General features: G+C 42.8%; 1 protein-coding gene across 1 annotated transcript in view; it reads right to left on the bottom strand.

Moving 5' to 3' along the window:
* The window catches only part of UBL3 (ubiquitin like 3), a 91,621-nt gene that overhangs the window by 23,108 nt on the left and 48,246 nt on the right, over positions 1-20,267 (bottom strand). The window contains exon 2 of the mRNA XM_069969878.1: positions 3,630-3,738. Coding sequence (XP_069825979.1) covers positions 3,630-3,738 — 109 coding nt within the window. The remainder of the gene's footprint in view (positions 1-3,629; positions 3,739-20,267) is intronic.

Genomic DNA, 20,267 nt, shown 5'->3' on the forward strand with positions numbered 1-20,267 from the left:
CCAGCAGAACATAGCTGAGCACTGTCCTTGTGATCTGTAAGAGTTCCAGCAGAACATAGCTGAGCACTGTCCTTGTGATCTGTAAGAGTTCCAGAAGATAGCGCAGCACTGCCCTTGTGATCTGTAAGAGTTCCAGCAGAAGATAGCTGAGCACTGTCCTTGTGATCTGTAAGAGTTCCAGCAGAAGATAGCGGAGCACTGTCCTTGTGATCTGTAAGAGTTTCTGTAAGAGTTCCAGCAGAAGATAGTTGAGCACTGTCCTTGTGATCTGTAAGAGTTCCAGCAGAAGATAGTTGAGCACTGTCCTTGTGATCTGTAAGAGTTCCAGCAGAAGATAGTTGAGCACTGTCCTTGTGATCTGTAAGAGTTCCAGAAGATAGCGGAGCACTGTCCTTGTGATCTGTAAGAGTTCCAGCAGAAGATAGCGGAGCACTGTCCTTGTGATCTGTAAGAGTTCCAGAAGATAGCTGAGCACTGTCCTTGTGATCTGTAAGAGTTCCAGCAGAACATAGCTGAGCACTGTCCTTGTGATCTGTAAGAGTTCCAGCAGAACATAGCTGAGCACTGTCATTGAGATATGTAAGATCTGTTCTTATCATTTGTAAGAATTCCAGCAGAAGACAGCCAAGCATTGTCCTTGTGACTGGTATGGGTCCCAGCAAAAGAGAGCCAAGCACTGTCTTGGTGCACCAATCCACCCACCACCTCATCATGAATATTTGTTTAAGGTTTTGAAATGATGTGATTCAAGGCCGCTCATTACTGCAGAGCAACGGGTGAATATTGATGAGGAGGGCTAGACAATGCACCAAGGGGTAAGTCCTGCCCCTGTGCGCCAAACGTGCATAACTGTCATATTGATAATAAGTAATCTCCCACAAAAATGGCAACACAGACATGAATAATAAGCTTCCCTTGCCCTGTTAAAACAGAGTCTTCTAACCTTCTAATTGCCCTTTAAAAGGAGTTTTCCCACAACCCTTCTCTCAGGGGAAGCTCATGTTGAAGTAAAAAAAAGTTTAAAAAAAAAACACAAAACAAAAGCCTTCTTTAGGGTGCGTTCACACCTACCGCATCCGCAGCTTATTTTTCCACAGAAATCCGCAGGTCTGGTGGTTCAGATTTCAACATGCGAGAAATCCGCGTATGTGTGCGTTTTTTCTGCATCAAGTTTATCGCAACTGAAATGTCATTTTAAATTGTCTCTCATTCTAAACGGACATATTAGTTGCGATAAACTTGCTGCAGAAAAACCGCAAAACGCACACATACGCGGATTTCTCGCAGGTTGAAATCTGCACCACCAGACCTGCGGATTTCCGCGGAAAAATAAGCTGCGGATGCGGTAGGTGTGAACGCACCCTAAATTACTGCAGAGTGCCTCTTAAACCTGCATTGAACTCTGCAGTTATTTGATGGTTCCCAGTTTTGTGTTTTTAGCCTAGAAGTGCATCATCAGTGATGGCAGGTCTGTCAGGAAGAGTAAAACTTGACTATGTAACAATAGGAGTGTTGTAGTTATTCTGTCCAATACCTGTATTTCATATGTTTAATACCTGTATAACAAGTTATCTGTGGCTCCTTTATAGAGTCTGTACTATTAGGGTCAGTTTGGTGACCATCACCACAGAACGGCTGCTGATATTTTAATGTCATGCAGAAAATCTCAGAAGACCAACCATGTTGCTTTAGTTCTGCATCGCATTACCAAAGTATGATCCATAAATCAGGAGCACCGGTGTGGATAACTTATTAAAATGTCTTTGAATAATCAGCTGTATAAGTCACCAATGCTTTGATGTTTCATTCAGGAAAAGGGAGTAGCCATCAGCTCACTGAACAGCATCACAGGTTTATACAGGAATGGACTGCACACAAAACTATTCCCTTAACCACAATGAAAACAGCAATTACACAGAAATAACCTGAGCACTATGAAGCCAACATTTCTTCTTCAATGTGGTCAGTTTGTGAAGCCAAGAAGCCTGGTCTGCAGGATGAAACACTACATTCTCCCTCATATGTTAAGGGGGCTTTCTGTAAGTAGAGATTTGGCACAATTCTCTAGGCAAGTATGATAGTTTTCCTTATGGCACCTCCAATGCAACAGTATTTTACTGAAAAGTAAATCTGGTGCATGTGGGTATTCTTAGCCACTTTCCTTGTTAAAATTAAAGAAGCACTCCATCACTGTGCCGAAGGTTTATGTCTATGGGGAGGAAGGGAGACAACTGTCGGCCAAACGACTGGTTGGCCCATAGTTACTGATAGGTACCTTTACTGTATGCCTTGTGTGGTTCTTATAAGGGCTGTTTTAAATGGCCCAACTACTATAGTAAGCGAGCGCCGATCTGTAGCAAGAAGTGTGTGTGTGAGAATATTTTTAAATATATATATATATATATATATATATATATATATATATATATATATATATATATTATATAAAAATTCTCATATATATGTTACCGATGTCCATGCAGCCCTTGCTTTAAAAGTGTAATTCATACATGACCGCTCAACGCTCCCTGTTCTCTTTGCTTCTGCCTGCCAATCTCTAAAGTGACAGGCTGCGGTGGTCCCATCCTGGCCAGTGATTGGCTGAGCTGCCTGTCACTTCAAAGACAGACTCTGAAATTGCACTGGCGGCTGCAGGGAGAAGACACTGGGGATCGTGGAGAGGTAATGTATGAACTTTGTTATTTTCTTTAAATGGTCATTAGCCATCTAAGATGCTGTTAAACGTAGCGATGCGCACATGGCGGACGATGATTTTAGGTCAGGACCGAAAGACTATGATCACTGATTTTAGGTCAGGACTGAAAGACTATGATCACTGTCATCTCCTGATCGTTGTCTTTATTACACAGAGCGATAATCCTTCCATGTAATAGGGCCCCAATACAGTCTACAGTTGTCTCTGGTTTTGCAGTTTCTCATGAATAAACCAGATTTTTTTATGAAGATTTATAAACAGCAAGTGACGGATCAAGTGACCCTGGAGTCTCAGTGTATGCAATGCAGCTCCCGGCAGACCCGCCCCCCCCAGCAATCAGCTATTTATATAAGCTACCACTGCTTCTTTAATGTTTACTTGTACTCCTCCTTGCATCACCATACTATTTGTGGCAGCAATGTACAGGTACTGCTGCGATGTCCGATTCAAAAGAACAATGCAAAGCTGCAGCTTCTTGTCCTTGCATGAGCACGACCCCTTTAGACAGCAGATCTGTGAGGGCGCCGGGGGATGGAAGGGCATGACATCAGACACGTCCACCAGCCGCCTCCGCTAGTTTCCCGGGCATGCTTATAATATCATCGTAAGTTACTATCCAGACCTTGAAAAATTCAGTCTCCACCAGGGTCACACAGTAATTCCAGACATCATAAAGACCAAAGACTGATGGCCACATAGGAAATGGTGAATTTCACAAGCAGGAAACCAATTCAGGACCACAGGACTGCATATGATCATACACCTGCTTACAGTGTACAACTAACAAACAAAACGCCATTACCTTACATTACAATGAATCCACCTTAAGTTCTATACATAATGTTAATACATGCTGGAACAATAATATCCAGTGACTCCTCCAGCAGGTAGCAGTAACAGGACACGTACTTACCCATTGGCCAGTTGTCGTACACATGTTTAGCAATGTCCGCCGCCGAGTCGTTTGGTGAAAAGAGGAACTCTTTTGTCTTGCCGCTTACCAAGATAAGACGTAGATTAATCTGCAAAAAAAGAATGAGAGAATAAGGCTCTGGAGTCACACAATGAAAGAGTATCATCTTCACATATCTTATTTCTCTAAGATATATGTACAAACAGCCTATGGATCAGATTTACCCGGATGCAGAGTATTGTTGTTACTATGTGCAGGTGTTACTAGAATAGGAGAATCTACTAATAGTAATTTATGTGTCTGTGCCCCCCACCCCGTGCAGCGAGCAACACATTCATCAACAGGAAACAAGAAAAGTCGCAGAAACTGTTAGTACATGGCGACTGAAGCAGAATTATACAGGTAAGAACAGTGAAGAGTAGAGACATACTGTATATACACACACACTAGTTATATATATGATCACACACCAGTATATCACATGTGTGCTCCAACCACTGGGATCATCACCAATCTCCAGAATAGAGGTCCTTTGGCTCGGAGTGAATAGAGCAGCATTGCACATTATCACCTGCTGCTCCATTCACTCTTCTGACAACTGTCAAGCACTGAACTATGTTTTATAGTGAATAAACAGGTGCCCAAGTACGTACACGGCCACTCCAATTAACGGCCCTATTACACAGAGCCACAATCGGCCAAATCAGGCTGTAATAGAAACAGCGATCAGTTGATAACAATGATCATCAGCCGATTGTGTCTTTTGATCCTCACTGAAAATTGTTGGCCACCGACCAAGCATCGCTACTAGGGATGGTCCGAACAGAGTTGGGTTCGGGCAAACCCGAACCCTCGGTAATGATTCCCGCTATCTGCCCGCTCCGTGCAGCGGGCGGATCCAGCGGGAGGACCGCCTGGAAAACTGGGATACAGCCATAGCCTGTATCCCAGTTTTCCAGGCTATCTGCCCGCTCCACGGAGCGGGCAGACAGCGGGAATCTGCTGCCGAGCGTTCGGGTTCATACGAAGCCGAACCTCGGCAGGTTCGGACCATCCCTAATCGCTACGTGTAATAGCGATGTGCGGCTGACGACTGGTGATTGTGCAAAGTCCCGGCCAGTGATTGGCTGAGCGGCCTGTCAGTTTGGACACAATCTTTGAAGCTACAGAGGTGGATACGGGAAGCACGCAGAGGGCAAAAAAACAAACCCACAGGGAGCGTGAAAAGATAATGTATAACAGTTTAGGGCAAGAGCCGCACGGACATCCTCAACAATATATATTATATACTGCCCTTGCTAAATGATTATCAAGTCATCTAATAGGCTCAGTAAGCGAGCATTGATCTAGCAAATCGTCACTTGTTTATACTATTGATCGGGCTGTCATCGGGCAGTCTAAAAGGACCCTTACTCAGGGGACATTTGACCCCAATACTCATTCGTTGGGATCTCTCAGCCCCCCACAGATCAGCTAGTTATCCCCTACTTTGTGGATAGAGGATAACTTTTAACCTTGGGATGCCCCCCCTACCCCACCCCTTTTTAAGGTGCTGCCCAGGCAAAACAAAAAAATTACTCTAGGGCTGGGGGTGGTGGTAAAGTAATAAATACTTACCGCCTCCAAACTTCTGCAGCTGTGGTAACTATGCTCCCTGTTCTCCTCTGGCCTCCACTTTCTCCAGATTTTGTTGTCCTAACCCCAATCGGCCAATGAATGACTGAGGGAGGATATGTCTGTGGCCACTGACTGAGCAGGTCCTATGGGGTTGGGATGACACAGAACCTGGAAGCAGTGACGACCGATGGAGGAAGGATTATCAGCATGGCAGGGGATCAGAGGAGGTGAGTATAGCATAATTATTTTTACATCATTCCCAGCCCTGAAGCAAGTTTCTGTTTTGCCTGGACTACCTGATTTAAGGCAGCACATACAATACTAACCACTCTTTTTATAAATAGAATGTGATTCAATGTGGTCCACGTGATAAGGGGATATCACTATAAAATATACATCCACTTAGGCTTATTTAACCCATTTATGATAAATAAATTATGAAAAAAAATGTGATCACATGATCTCACAATGGAGGTAGTCAACAGCAACCAAGTTCTACAATGGTTTTAATATTTAATATGTACATTCCTTCCTCATTAATCTCTAAAAGACGCAAAGCATATTATTTATAAGCGCCCACCCCCCACCAGCCGATAGAGACTGCGCTGTGATAGCAGAAGGATCCAAGCACTAATCTGACTGCTAACAGGATGTCACAGGAGATGTCAGCTGTGATTACAGATCAAAGATCCCTGACCTGGATTACTACTAGAATGGGAAGCCAGAGGTGAAACGCATTCCTCACCAGACTGACAAAGACCCTCATCAATCACAGTCTCTTCATTAGCTCCGAGCCCCTGAAGATCACATCACATAGTATACAGCTGTCAGAAGAGGCAGCTCCACACCACAGCCAACAAAAGCACAACAGGCTCACTTATAAGTCAACTTATAACTAGTTAAAGTCGCAAGAAGGCGCTATCAAGTAGAGTCAAACTTTTTTTCTTAAAAACATTTATAAAAACAAGGAATGAATACACTAATGCCAGAGTCCTCATCTATTACTATTTGGAGTCAAGCTATTGCGCTGCACTGTACAGGGGCCAACTGCGTAAGCCAGGGAGTCCGAGGGATTGGGACACACATGTATATAAACTGGTAACACAAAGCTGTAATAACTGCAATAACTACAGTAAACTTTGTAATGTATGTTATCAGATAATAAATGCTGCTTCATACCATTACCAGGCTCCTTTTCTGTCCCTCCTCTCTTCTAAAAGAGCTCTGTTCAGTCTGTAAAGAGGAGACAGACTAGCAGCTCAATGAAGGATTAAATTACATGGTGCCCACTAAAGTCTATGGAGGGAGGCGGAGGGAGAGTTCAACCTAGAGCTTGAGTCACAGCTTACACTACTCAGTGCTGCTCTATAATGTCCTCTATACGTCTGATGCTTTTTTAGGATGCAGGGTAGCAGGATCTCCACTTACATATGTGTGGGAGTGTATGGGAGTAGTTGTTGGACTCCACTCACTAAAAAAAAAAAATCACCTGAAATGACAAGTATGCTTTAGAGGAAAAGTAATGGCCCCTTCGAAATAGGTAGAGAGTTGAAACCTTTAAGGTGATGGTTTCTTGTTTAAACCAATAAAGCGCAACAGGCCACCATTTACAGAGAAGGGTCTAAGTTAGCAGACAACCCTTCTGGTGCCGAAAGAGTTAAAGCAGCTGGTTCTATTCACAGACACATGGAAATGATAAGCTATTTGTTTTCCAGCTTGCTTTGGATCAGGTTGTGAAAAGCCCTCTGATGTCGACATGCAGCAGAAATCGTCGCCATGGAAACTATTATCTCTCCGAGCTGATCTTGAATGATTTACGGATCTTTTCAGGTTTTTAATCAGGGCAAATTCCTCCGCTAATGCAGTTATATATGTGCGGCCGAGTTTCAGGAGATGCTACAGAAGATTTGGCCTGTTTGTCTGTAAACACAAGTCTATTTTGCCAGTGTTACCAAAGAAATGAGGGAAGCGCTGGAGGAAGTGGAGTCGTGGCGAGCTGGCCAGCGTCCACCGATTTACGTCTGCTTTTAATTCAACATCCAAACAGAACAATGTGAGGACATCTACATTTTTTGAATATACACAGCACTAAAAATATTCACGACAAGCGCCCTCCGCAGGCAAGGAGGCAAGCTAGCAACGGTGTTTGCGATAGGAGGAGCTATAACAGCATTATAGCAGGATCTGAGACACTGCTGCTCGCTGATCGGGGTCTCTGCTGTCATTTCGATGTAACAGATCAGGGGGTTTCACCTAATTCTCTGTCTTGTTTGCACACTAGAATACTACATTTCCAGAGCCATACAATGCAACGGCTGCCAAACTACTACTCCCATCATGCCCTGACAGCCACAGGCTGAGGAGCCAAATGTGGGAAAACATGTCTGTGCGGCAGAGATAAGTGGCCCCTCTATTACATGGCGACCTGCCTAATAAGAGGGATATCACCTATAATCGACGGATGCCACCTTCTGAGTTATATTTTGTTCTCTAACAAATAAAGGTTAACTAGATCTATTACAGAGGACTGGAGCAAGAGACGTCTATTTAGTCTGCATTATAAGAGGGAATTCGCATGGGTCGCATTTGCTGGGAGTTTACCTGTTTATTCGTATAGGAAATAATGACAATGAATTACAGTAGGGAGCATAATAAATGTCACCCAGATGGTAAGGATATTTACTGCATGGAAAACCAAGCATGTGGATCTATTTTCACCATGGATATCTTACCCTGACTTGAAGATCTGAGTAAACCGGAGTGGTCACTAGGCAATATATCAATAGCAACCAGAAATTATTCAGGTGGAGCTGAGCTGCAGCATGCACATCACCCCTCTCCCCTACATGACTGATATAAAGGAAGCCAAACACACACGCAGAAAAAGGGAAGAATTATGCATGCTGTGGAAGGCCTCTCTGACACTTCAGCTTGGAAAGAAAACATGATTTCATAGCTTTGCAAACAGCCATCAACTAGAAGATGGCCCTCTCAGTTGTCTGCCCATGTCTGCAGCTCACAGCTCAATAATTCTCTATTTCCACTAGCCAGACACAATACATGTGTTCATGAGGGCACATATACACAACTATTAGGCACATTGACTATACGTCTCCTGAGATTTGCCCTGCCCTTATTATGTGATGCTATGGATGAGTGACCTACATCTTCCTACACTTAAAGTGTCTTGCCAGCTGTACAACTCCCCTCAAGGGGGTGGGGGGGTCTTCAATCACTTGGGCCCCAGGGACATCCTCAAAGACAGTTGATTCTGATGAGAAACCATCCAGTAATGAACGCTCTACTTTTTACTTCCCATAACTACAGACCACAACTAATGGCGGAAATAAGGAACCTGCGCAGGGTCCCTACAGATAGTAGTCACAGTCTGCGTCGTCTTCCTAAGCCAGACCTCTCCTTACGGCGGGGGACTTCTCCAGCTATACTGTAATTATCTCATTTCACTACAAACTTTCTCATTACCGAATTTTAATTAAACTAAAGTGGCCTAAATAAATAGGGAAATAGTCTCATAAAAATCCCTCATACCCGACAAGTTGAATGAAATGACTTGTGAGATGGTCTGACCATTAACTGCGGAACAAATCCCAAGTTTCTGTAAGCCTGAAAGTCCAGCTGTCAGATCGGGAACGCTGCAGAGATTTGGCATCTGATTAAAAGGCTTCAGGCCTCCGAGTGGAAGAGAGGTCCAGCTGTACCATTCATCTACTGCCAGTGTGAGGACCACAAAGACCGGCCAGGTCTACACACAGCAGATTATATAGAAAAACTCATGAAACTCCGAAATAGACATGAACATAATGCGGGTTGAAACATTCACACTATGGGTCAATCTCTACATAGAAAAAAAAATTCCAGGATGTGAATAAGATTTATAAGGCCATATTTAGGGTGATAACCCCAGCATTTTCACCCGAGCCCCAATGCAAATGTAATACCGGAAATGGCATCCACATATAGTGTAAACTTTCAGATAGAGAAAGCAAACTGGATTTTCATATCGCCACCATGTTGGAAGGGCAGAGGATTTTTACTCCATTAAAGGGGTTATTCAGCGCTACAAAAACATGGCCACTTTTCCCCCAACTGTTGTCTCCAGTACAGGTGCGGTTTGCAATTAGGCTCCATTTACTTCAATGGAACTGAGTTCAAACCCCACCCAATCTGGGAGACAAGAGAGGGGGAAAAGTGGCCATGTGTTTGTAGCGCTGGATAACCCCTTTAATATATAGGGGTAAAATCTGTGATCAAGCCACATCTAATCCATGTAGCACATGGCTTGTCACAAATAGACCTACGTGTAACCTCACCCCTAAAGAGGCATTCCGGCAAAAAAAGAAAAAAATCTCAAATCAACTGCAGTATCAGCTGCTGTATGTTCTGCAGGAAGTGGTGTATTCTCTCCTGTACAACACAGTGCTCTCTGCTGCCACCAATGTGGCAGAGCGGCTGTAAATCCCCGTAGAAAACATCTCCTGCTAAGGACAGTTCCTGACAAACAGAGGTGGCAGCAGAGAACACGGTGTCAGACTAGAAATAATACACCACTTCCTGCAGGACATACAGCAGCTGATGCTGGAAGTGCAGGAAGACTTAAATTACAAATCTAGATAAACGTTCGGTGTAGTCTGCAACAAATCCTTGTCACTAGTATTGTTTAATCAAATAAATACATAAACAGTGTGCCCAGTCCTCAAGGCAATATGCTAATGTGATGAATAAAACAGTATAAAGATGTGTATCTGAAATTAATGTAAATTGTACAGGTCTCTCTCTAAAAGTAAAACAATAGATTTAATGTAAAATACAAAACATATGAATCTGTTAGTACCAGAGGGCACTTATGGTCAGTAAACATAGACTATTAAAATGATTTAAAAAAACAATGATAAATAAATAAGTGGTATATTGGCCACCCTATAGCTCATTATGATCAAGTCCTGAAAAGCTCTAAAGATTGTTTTGTGTCCTGACAGTAACCACCATCACAGGTGCGGCCTTCTCCTTAGAGCAACAAGCAGTACTGGGCGATCCCATAACTCTTTCTACCATTGGCAGACACACAGGGCTGGCTGAGACCTGTAGTGCTACAATCTTTAGAGCCCTCCAGGACTTGATCATAATGCTCTAATGGTGCGTTTACACGTAACGATTATCTTGCGAATTTGCGCAATAACGATCGAATTCGAACGATAATGGAACGCAGTACGAGCGAGAAATCATTCATTTTGATCTTTCAACAAGTTCTCAAATCGTCGTTGATCGTTCGCAAAAAAAAATCAAAAAAAAAAAAAAAAAAAAAAAAAAAAAATCGCAGTTCGTTCCGTGTAAACAGTCGTTCGCTGATTTAACCAATGTGTGAGATAGGCTTAAGGGATCGCAAAACAAATTTTCCGTACGCTATATCGTACCGTCTAAACGCTGATCGTTATGAAAAAAAATCGTCACTCTGACGACGTTAATCATAGGATCGGACCAATTATCGTTTCGTGTAAACGCAGCATAAGAGTGGCCAATATACCACTTTATTTTACGTTGTTTACTGACCATAAGGGCCCTATGGTATTAACATACTCTTACATTAAATTTATCGTTTTACCTTTAGAGAGACACCTGTCCAATTTACATTTATTTAGCATATACATCTTTATACCATTTTATTCCTCACATTAGCATATTACCTTGAGGTCTGGGCACACTTATGTATAAATTACAAGTCTCTATAACAGACACTAGTTGATTTGAATAGGGAAAAAAATGCTGTAGTACCTCATGTTGCTGAAAACATAAAACTAATTATAGATCGAGAGGGGCAAAGCCCATACATACATATACACATATATATACACACATATATATATATACACACATGCATACATACCTTGCTGATTGATATTTAGGTTTGGGAGTCCAGTGGGCGGTCTCACTCAGTGAGTCTTTCCATTATGAGCATACACACATAGATAGCTGTTATTTATTAGCACCACCCACTGGACTCCTAAGCCCTAAATAAACAGATTTAAGTTGACACCACCCACTAAACTCATGAGCTCAAAATAAACAGAGGTTTACATACACAAAGTTATACTTTTCCCATAAGATCAGATGGCTTGAGCGACGTGGCAGGTTCCTTAAGCCTTATTCTCACTTGATTTTTGGAGCCTCAATTTGCAGTTTTGCAGCAATCCGAGTAAATGTGTGAATGAGGTGTTACTACCCCTAGGAGTCATAGAATACTTGTTTGTTAGGGAAGAGAGTGACCTATCAGGACTTGATTCTCTGAGGCACAGAAGAAAATTTCCGGCACTCGCTGATTCAAATGTAATGATTTCTTTATTCCATGAATGGAAAGAGTTCACACAGTCTGTGTGAACTCTATCCACTCATGAAATAAAAAAAATCATTGCATTTGAATCAGCGAGTGCCGGAAATTTTCTTCTATATATTTCGTTTTGGAGACTGCCCCTCTCCTATCCACGAGCACCGCACCTAGTGGAAGTGCCGACCATACTACATTGAACCTTGATTCTCTAAGGCGACATAATAGAAAGGGAAGACACTGAGCTTGGAGTATATAGTAGTCTATGGTTTGACTCCATCTTGCCTCATAGAGCCATTATAAAGAAACACTGCGCATATAGACTGATGTGGGTGTGATTTGCACCTACACTTGTATGAAGCGATTGCATGCCTAACTGAGAAAGGCCGTCCAGGATATTGTAAAAGCTGTATTGCCATGTGTACATGTAGCCTAATACTTGTTCTTACTCCTGTACTATACAAAACATGAAAAAATAAAATCTTGTCAAGCAGAAGTCAGAGTGGCAGACGAAGAGTTAAATGAATTACAATGACAGATGTTATAGCCACTGGTGATCCATCACTGTAGACATTTTACCATTAGGCCCCACATACATTCACACCTCTCATGGTCACCAAAACCCAGACCCTTTAACATACATCTTCCTTGCTGTATTGGAAGCCCCAGCATGAAGCATGCAGATGTGTCCATAGCCGAATGACCATCTGTATACTGTAAAACACGGACCACCTGGGTCTGGCCTCCAGTACACATCTGCTATGTAATGTGGGATTTCACAAGACCAGAAGACGAGACTGGGAGAATCGGCTAAGAAATACATCTGCATGAAATGCAAAGAGACGACGACATAATCCAGATTCTCCACCTCCTACCAGATCCCATGGATGCTGGAGTGCAAGCAACTAGACATTCAAAATCGTTTTGGTTTAAGAGCTCACAGTTTTTCAAAATTGTGACTTTGTTTAAGAGCATTGCTTTGGTTTAAGAGCTCCCTGTACTGGGTGGGAGCGCAAGTGGGGGAGGGGCATGGTCTGCATAGCGGGGTCTACAGCCCTGTACTCTGACCCAGGAAGTCTCCCTCACCTTTCAAATCATAGCACATCCACTTCAGGCTGGGGCTTGCATCAGGGGACAGGACTGTGGAGGTAATGTCTCCATAGCTGTAACCCCTCTCTCCCCGGACAGAGAGTGCTGCATGTATGTGCCCACATCTGCCCTGCTCATTCCATCATGCTCCCTGCAGTCTCTGTCAGTCCTTGTGTGCTCCATCCTCTCCATTACTGTACAATAATTTATAATATCACATATTCTGCTGTTTCTGAATGTTTGTTTCATTTGTTTTACATGTTATTCAGAATAATAAATCATTATTTTTGGGGTGTGGAACCAATTGTTTGCATTTGAATGATTTCTTATGGGAAAATTTGCTTTGGTTTAAGAGTGGATTTGGATTACAAGCACGGTCCCGGATCGAATTATGCTCGTAATCCAAGGCACCACTGTATCTGACATTTATTCTATGGAGATTTCTAACCCATGACGGCAGTAATAATGAATGGCAACCAAAGCAGTAGTATGGTATCCCCCATATTATCCCAGCTGCTCATCTGATTTACAGGATGAGACTACTTTCGCATCATTTACTATAAGTGTCTGAGGGGCTATGGTATCTCCTTAAGGAGACCACCAGGCTGGTGTGCAATGTGTTACAGACCATGCAATGCGCACTTGGAGAAAAAGCTATGCAAAGTATATATCCTGCATAAGGAAAGTCTAGTGCCATCTAGTGGAAGTAATATATGTGAATAATGTATCCACTGGCTGCCAATTCCCCTGTCAGAGGCCAAAAATGGGTCCATTTGGTCTCCATTGGGCTTATGTCAGTATACAGAAATATAGAGGGGCAGACTATGCTATTTTTGATGGCGGAGAATAAAATCTTAAGGATGATGGATGCTACTATATGTATCAGGAGAATAAGGCCTCAGAATCTGGATGAGGTATAACTTTGTAAACACTCAATATCTTCCAGATAATTAAATTGGTCAGAGTCATTACAAAAACATTGCATAAATCCATAGTACAGGAGAATAGAAAATTTGCTATATATCATATTAGAGACAATGCCTCCCACATATCCATCTCCTTTCCTGCTCCCTCTTCCTGCTAACTAACTTCACTGAAAAACTGCTCAAGTCTGTCTTCAGACAAGTAGCTTACTTGGGAATCACACTATAGTTGCCAATAGTAGTGTTATAGCTTTCCCCAGCTTATAATAGTTGATACTGCTCTGTAATGTCCTCCATGCTGCTTTTGCTTCTGAGGGTGTGTTTTGGAGACATAGTGGAGCAGGATTTTCATTTCTGTGTGTGCGTGCAGTATATAGAAGTCCTCATAGAGATTAGTCCACACCTAAGAAATAGGAGGCTGCATAGGAGTAAACTGGTACAAAATGGCAATTACAACTTACACAGCTGCTCATGTGTACACACACAGAACAGTTTAACCCTGAAATCACAAGTTCACTTTAACTATACATATAAAATCTAACAATACTAGGAGATGTACGGCCCAAGCGGAGACCATGTGCAGCAATGACAAGCCATATGCATTAGAGGCTGCGGCTGGTCACATGTGCTGGGGTCTGGGAGATAAAACCTTTATTCCAATAGTAAAACAGACGTTCGGCCAGCTCAGAGCATAAAGTTAAGCAATGAAATCTGTGGCCATATTGATTTCCTTGGATTAGAGCGGTCTGACATTTACAATGTAAAGCCTAATAAGAAACCCACACAGTGTTATGTTAAACAGGAAAACAAATAATATATTTCTGTAACAGAATTTAAAAAAGGCATTCATTTGCTTGGAAGCGCCCCAAATATTGATCATCGCCTCTACTGAGATTCTTACACCACAGATGCGTGCCAGGACACGGCCATTTATGAGGTTGTGTGTACTATGTGGAGTCTCCACCATCATAGAAGGGGGAGAATCGGCCAATGTTCCCTATATGCAGAAAGAGACGGCTACAACCTGAGGTGGTGGCATATCTGCTCTTCCACTCAAATGACTAAGGCGGCTAGGGTACACTTCTGTGTTAAAGGGATTTTCAGAGAAAGAGGAAAACTTCCCATACTGGCACCCCTTGCTCCCAATAAAAAAAAAAAATTGTGAACTGCTTAGTTAATTGCAATGAATAGGTTGTTTACTGAACACAATATCACAGACTACTATACTATTCTACGCAAAAACAAAAAACTAAATACAACTAAAACCAATGAAACAGGCTGTGTTGCCACTACACTCTAACACACTAGGCTTTACTACGATGTGTAGAAGGGGCTATAGAAAGAGCGAGCAGCGTGTGTTCAATCCCCAGAGGGCGTATGTGTATGCGTGCCCCTCCACTACCAAGTGATTCATAATTCACTCCTGGAAACCTAGATTGCACATTCACAATTTATACTACAAGTGACAACATTCTCTCCTTGACTTTATTAACACCGCAGTAACCTTCTACGCCTGTCACAACGTGGCACCATTATATACACCAGTGCGCTTCCCTCTTAGATCCATCTCTGTTTGGAAGACATCACAGAAGCATCCTCAAAGACGCCATATACATATAGTCACCTCAGAGACACTCCATGAATGCCATTTGTGACTTTTTTATGGCAACCAAAAAGCAAGAATGCAGTATATGACCCTACAGCCCACCCCTGTCTTCAGGCTCTGTGTGGTATTACAATTAAGCACCATTCATTTCAATAGACAAAGGACAGGAGAGGTGCTGTTTCTGGAAGAAAGCTGCTACCTTTTTCTAAGCCTGGATAACCCCTTTAAAGGCGTTGGCCACTTTATAGTAAAATAGTTCAGTGTACAGTATTAGTAACTGTACTCACTGTGTATACTGACAGCAGCTCCCTGTGTACCTCAGAGCTAAAATCAGACGCCCCTCCTCCAGGCTGTGCTGTCCTGCTCTGTGGTGATACTGTCCATAAGATGGCCGACATGGTGGAGCATGTGACCATGCCCAGCCCCCAGTGTTCTCCATAGGCATATACAGGCTCAGCGGTGGATACTGGGCGGGGGGGGGGGGGGGGGGGGGGCCATGGTCACATGCTCCTCCATGTCAACCATCTTATGGACAGACTTGCCACAGAGCAGGAGAGCATAGTCTGGAGGAGGGCAGTCTAATTTTAGCTGTATGAGGTATACAGGGAGCTGGTGTCAGTAGGTAATGTGAATACGCTTAATAATACTGTACACTGAATTATTTTATTATAAAATGGTCAACCCCTTTAACAGAGAGAGGAAGGACACAATGCAGAACTCTAAGTATAGATTCTCAAGAACTGGATACGGAAGTATCGACTAAAACAGACGAGATGCGCGGACAAATACTCTTATAATGACACTGTAAAAGGAGACGGCATCGATGCGGTCACTTGTAGACACAATGGCATATACAAATGTCTATGACAGCCTTGATGAAATGGACTACAGAACAATGGATTCAGATTTAGGGATTTTCTGGACAAATTTTATCTATTTTCGGGATTGGCCATTAAAATATCATCGAGGTAATGAGACCAACCAGCTATATCCCAGAGCTCCAGACATTGCTGAGTGGCCGTGCTGTGTTACTGCAGCTGTCATGTGAACCCAACCATAGTAATTTGTTGCTAACACACAGAAGGCTCGGAGAACTAATGTAGGGCACAGATGAGACATGAGCGTGTCACACCATTCACCAGCACTGACAATATAAGGACATCTCACAACTTTTTGTTCCCTTTTCAGTCTTTTTTTATTTTCAGCCACAGCAATGGTAAGTTACTTTTTGTCTCAGCAAAAACTTGGTGGCATTACAGATCAAAAGAGAGAATAATCAGTCTTTACAGCTGAATATAAAGCCAAGCAAAGTGAAAAGAAAAAGAGAATGTCATTAGTATTTTGCTGGCCTGCCATGCCGTGACTACATAGAAGCCATGAAAGCTCTGAAGGGTCGGCACAGAGCAGCCATTACTCACAGAGTGAACCATTACATTTAGCCCCTTCCATAAACTGGATCTCTGGGTGTCTGAGTTATGATTTAAGCGCTTGCTGCTCTTTTATAGGCTTTCTGGGCCAGTTTCCACAATGAAATCATTGCTATTCTACCAAGGGCAGCAGATCTGAAACCGCTTGGCCGTCTGACACTGCAGCAGAATGCCTCGGATGGCTTGGATGAAGCACAGGCTTGGAAGCCTCCGGTCCGCCGTGTTTTGGGTCATTAATTTTATAAGTCTACTTAGTATCTTAGTATTGCTGGGTTTGTTCTTTTGCAGAATTACTAGATTGTGAACAGTGTAAAAGATAATAAGGGGAGCTGAAGAACATCCATGTCAACACTGAAAGGGCAATTGTCATCTAGTATCCCATCACTGGGATATGTCATCCCCCCACCGGACCTTTAAAATTCCACTAGCCCCATTCACTTCAAAGTAGCTGCACTATACTCCTATACAGCGGGGCGGAGCCCATAGGAGATAGCGACAGTCTGCTGCCGCTCCTATTATACAGAACAAGGGCCAACACACCATTATCGTTATTTTTTCGACATGTTGAAAGATAAGGATCAGCCGACATCGTGCACGTTGGCTGATTGTTGCCTTTTAACACTAGCTAGTACACCAAGGGATTAGGGTCAAATCAACAGATTTCTTTATTACTTCTATTAAAAAAATTCTCAAGTCTCAGCTGCTGTATGTCCGGCAGGAAGTGGCATATTCCTTCGAGTCTGACACAGTGCTCTCTGCTGCCACCTCTGTCCATGACAGGAACAGTTTTCTATGGGGATTTGCTACTGCTCTGGACAGTTCCTGACACGGATAGAGATGGCAGCAGAAAGCACTGTGTCAGACTGGAAAAAATACACCACTTCCTGGCAGGACTTACAGCAGCTGATAAATACTGGAAGCCTGGAGATTTTTTTTTTTAACAGAAGTGATTTACAAATCTATATAACTTTCTGACACCAGTTGATTTAAAAACTTTTTTTTCTCCAAAGTACCCCGTTAAACGACACAGTACCAAGAGCAGCCACAACCAAATGTAGAGCGCTGCAGCTAGGTATACAATGAGGTTGTGAGGCGCTCACTAAAGCATTATAGCCCCTTCTGATAGCTGTAGAACCCCAGGAACTGGAGTTGGACTATCCTAGGCAACGATATAAGTCTCAAAAGAATAAAGCAGACTTTACATTCCTTCAAGTGAGCTTACATATATATGTGTTATCATGAGATGATATCCAGTAAACAGCCAGAACCCTGTGTGATCTCTCTCCCTTATACAGCAGGTTATTATACGGCAGAACTGGAAAGGAAACCACAGCAACACAAGAATAGTGGGCACATCAAGCATATGACATACTGGATACAGAACTAGTCTGACATCAAAACTATACTATTTTTTTTTTATTAAACATATAGGGCATATTTACTACTAACAATGCACCAAAATCCACCAGATACTGATCACCCCTTCTAATGCTGCGTTTACACGGAGCGATAATTCGCCTGATCGTACGATTACCGATTTCGAAGTAACGATTTTTTTTATAACGATCAGCGTTTAAACAGAACTATATATCACACGGAAAAATCGTTTGGCGTTCAATTTTCAATCGCTTAAGCCTATCTCGCACATAGGTTAAATCGGTGAACGACCGATTACACGGAACGATCTGCGAATTTTTTGCAACGACGATTTTAGAACATGTTGTAAGATCAAAATGAACGATTTCTCACTCGTCGTTTGATCGTTTGCTGCGTTTACACGTACAATTATTGTTCGAATTCAATCGTTATCGTGCAAATGCGAACGATAATCGTTCCGTGTAAACGCAGCATTAGGGCGGGCCATCAATTTCTATAGTGTAACTCCAGAGTTGCTCTTTTGCATGATCCCCATGGAGTAACACAACATATACTGGGCGGTCGGGATGCCAAGACAACTGCCCGATTTCCTGCGAGTTCTGTACACAAGTCCTATAACTTACAAAAGGACTTTAAGATGTTTCTAATAAACAGGGCATATAGGGTGGCATGCCTCAAAGAGACATAGTGATATAGATAGATAGATGCACAATAGCTTCGGCAAGTACGACTGCCATCAGCCAATCAGATTCTAGCTTTCATGTGACGGGCCGCTATCACACGTGTAAGGCTGTGTTCACATCTACAATGGTGGCAGCGTGCACTAATTTATCTAAACTGTCAAAAGTCTCCTGTCAGACATGGTGTAAAACATGTTCATTCCTCGGTAGATTGCAGTTTTCCAACAGACATACGTAAGTCAATTGTGTATTGTGACAGGCGTCTAGACGGGTACTTAAGGCCTTGCGGTTAGCAGTCTTCATTGCTTTGCAAATTTCAACATTGCCCTGAAAAGAGCAGACATAAAGGAAAACGGTGCTGTGTAGGTATGCAGGAACGTGCCAGCGGGGTGCGGACTATAAGCCCCTGCAAAGTAACATCACGCTGTGAAGTCAAGAAATTTCAATTATTCCTGGATTGTCTGCACAGAGAACCATGCACCTCCATAGAAAGCTGGCACCATTAGAGGGTGCCTCACCCCTCGCCATATCCAGTAGGACTGGGAAAATCAAAGATTACTGGCTGCTACTCTAAACCAGGGCCCTGTGAGAACAATGGAAAACAATATTAGAACATGAAGTGTTGTCATGAGGTCCAAGAGGAATCTCCTCTGATCAAGAACCAATGACTTCCAGAAAGCCACATGCAGATGGGACTATGGGAGGTAAGGGTATATGGTATTCATATACAGGGGCTTCTGCACGTGCTGCCCAAACAACCCAATTCATGGAACTAAAACTTATAGAATAAATAACTGGCTCCTGACTCGAGCGTCTAAACAAAAGACAAACATCTGGGAGGTCACGCTGGGACTTGTAGTCTCACAAAGTCGTCCTAAACCAGCTAAAACTAAAACAAAATTCATTTTTAGCTTGGAAAGTCAGTGACCGTGCATTCGACAGAGCTGCCTTGTTAGCCAACTGGCATCGGCGGGGTGCCGCATTGTCTTTGGCAATTACATCCAGAACTAGCAGTACAAATGTTTAGCGGAACAAGATGGCAGGGAAATTGACACAGATTTAAAATGTTCTTTTCCTGCCAGCTCCCTCACAGTACAATTACTATGGCCCTCCTATGCAGGAACAGATTAGAGAGAAACCCCACCATAGGTGAACGCAGGGAAGGTAAAAAGTTCATTCATCAAAAATAGATGAGATATCTACTCCAGAAGGCAATACAGTCGTAGTCTCATTTCCTCTTCTCCGCAATAGAACCGCTTGCTGTTAGTGAATGGGGGTATCCTGCTTACACAAAGAATGAAAAGTCTTAGGGCAAAGGTGTTTTAATGCAACAAAAAAAGGTAGGTACGCGATGCTTGTGTGATTGGTGTCTGGAAGCTGGCAGCATGGGTATATGCATCTGTGCTGTCAGTTTCCCTTTAATTAGAAATATGAATAGACTAGACAATATTGGGAACATTAGGTGCATCAGTCTACTCCAGGAGCCTAAAAGTTACGCGTAGGAAACAGAAGAGCCTTTGGACTTACTGTCCTTTATTAGGTAATATGGTAGGTAATTTTAGGGGGGGGGGGGAGTTCA

Source organism: Dendropsophus ebraccatus, chromosome 5 (genome assembly GCF_027789765.1).
Source record: "Dendropsophus ebraccatus isolate aDenEbr1 chromosome 5, aDenEbr1.pat, whole genome shotgun sequence".
NCBI lineage: Eukaryota > Metazoa > Chordata > Amphibia > Anura > Hylidae > Dendropsophus > Dendropsophus ebraccatus.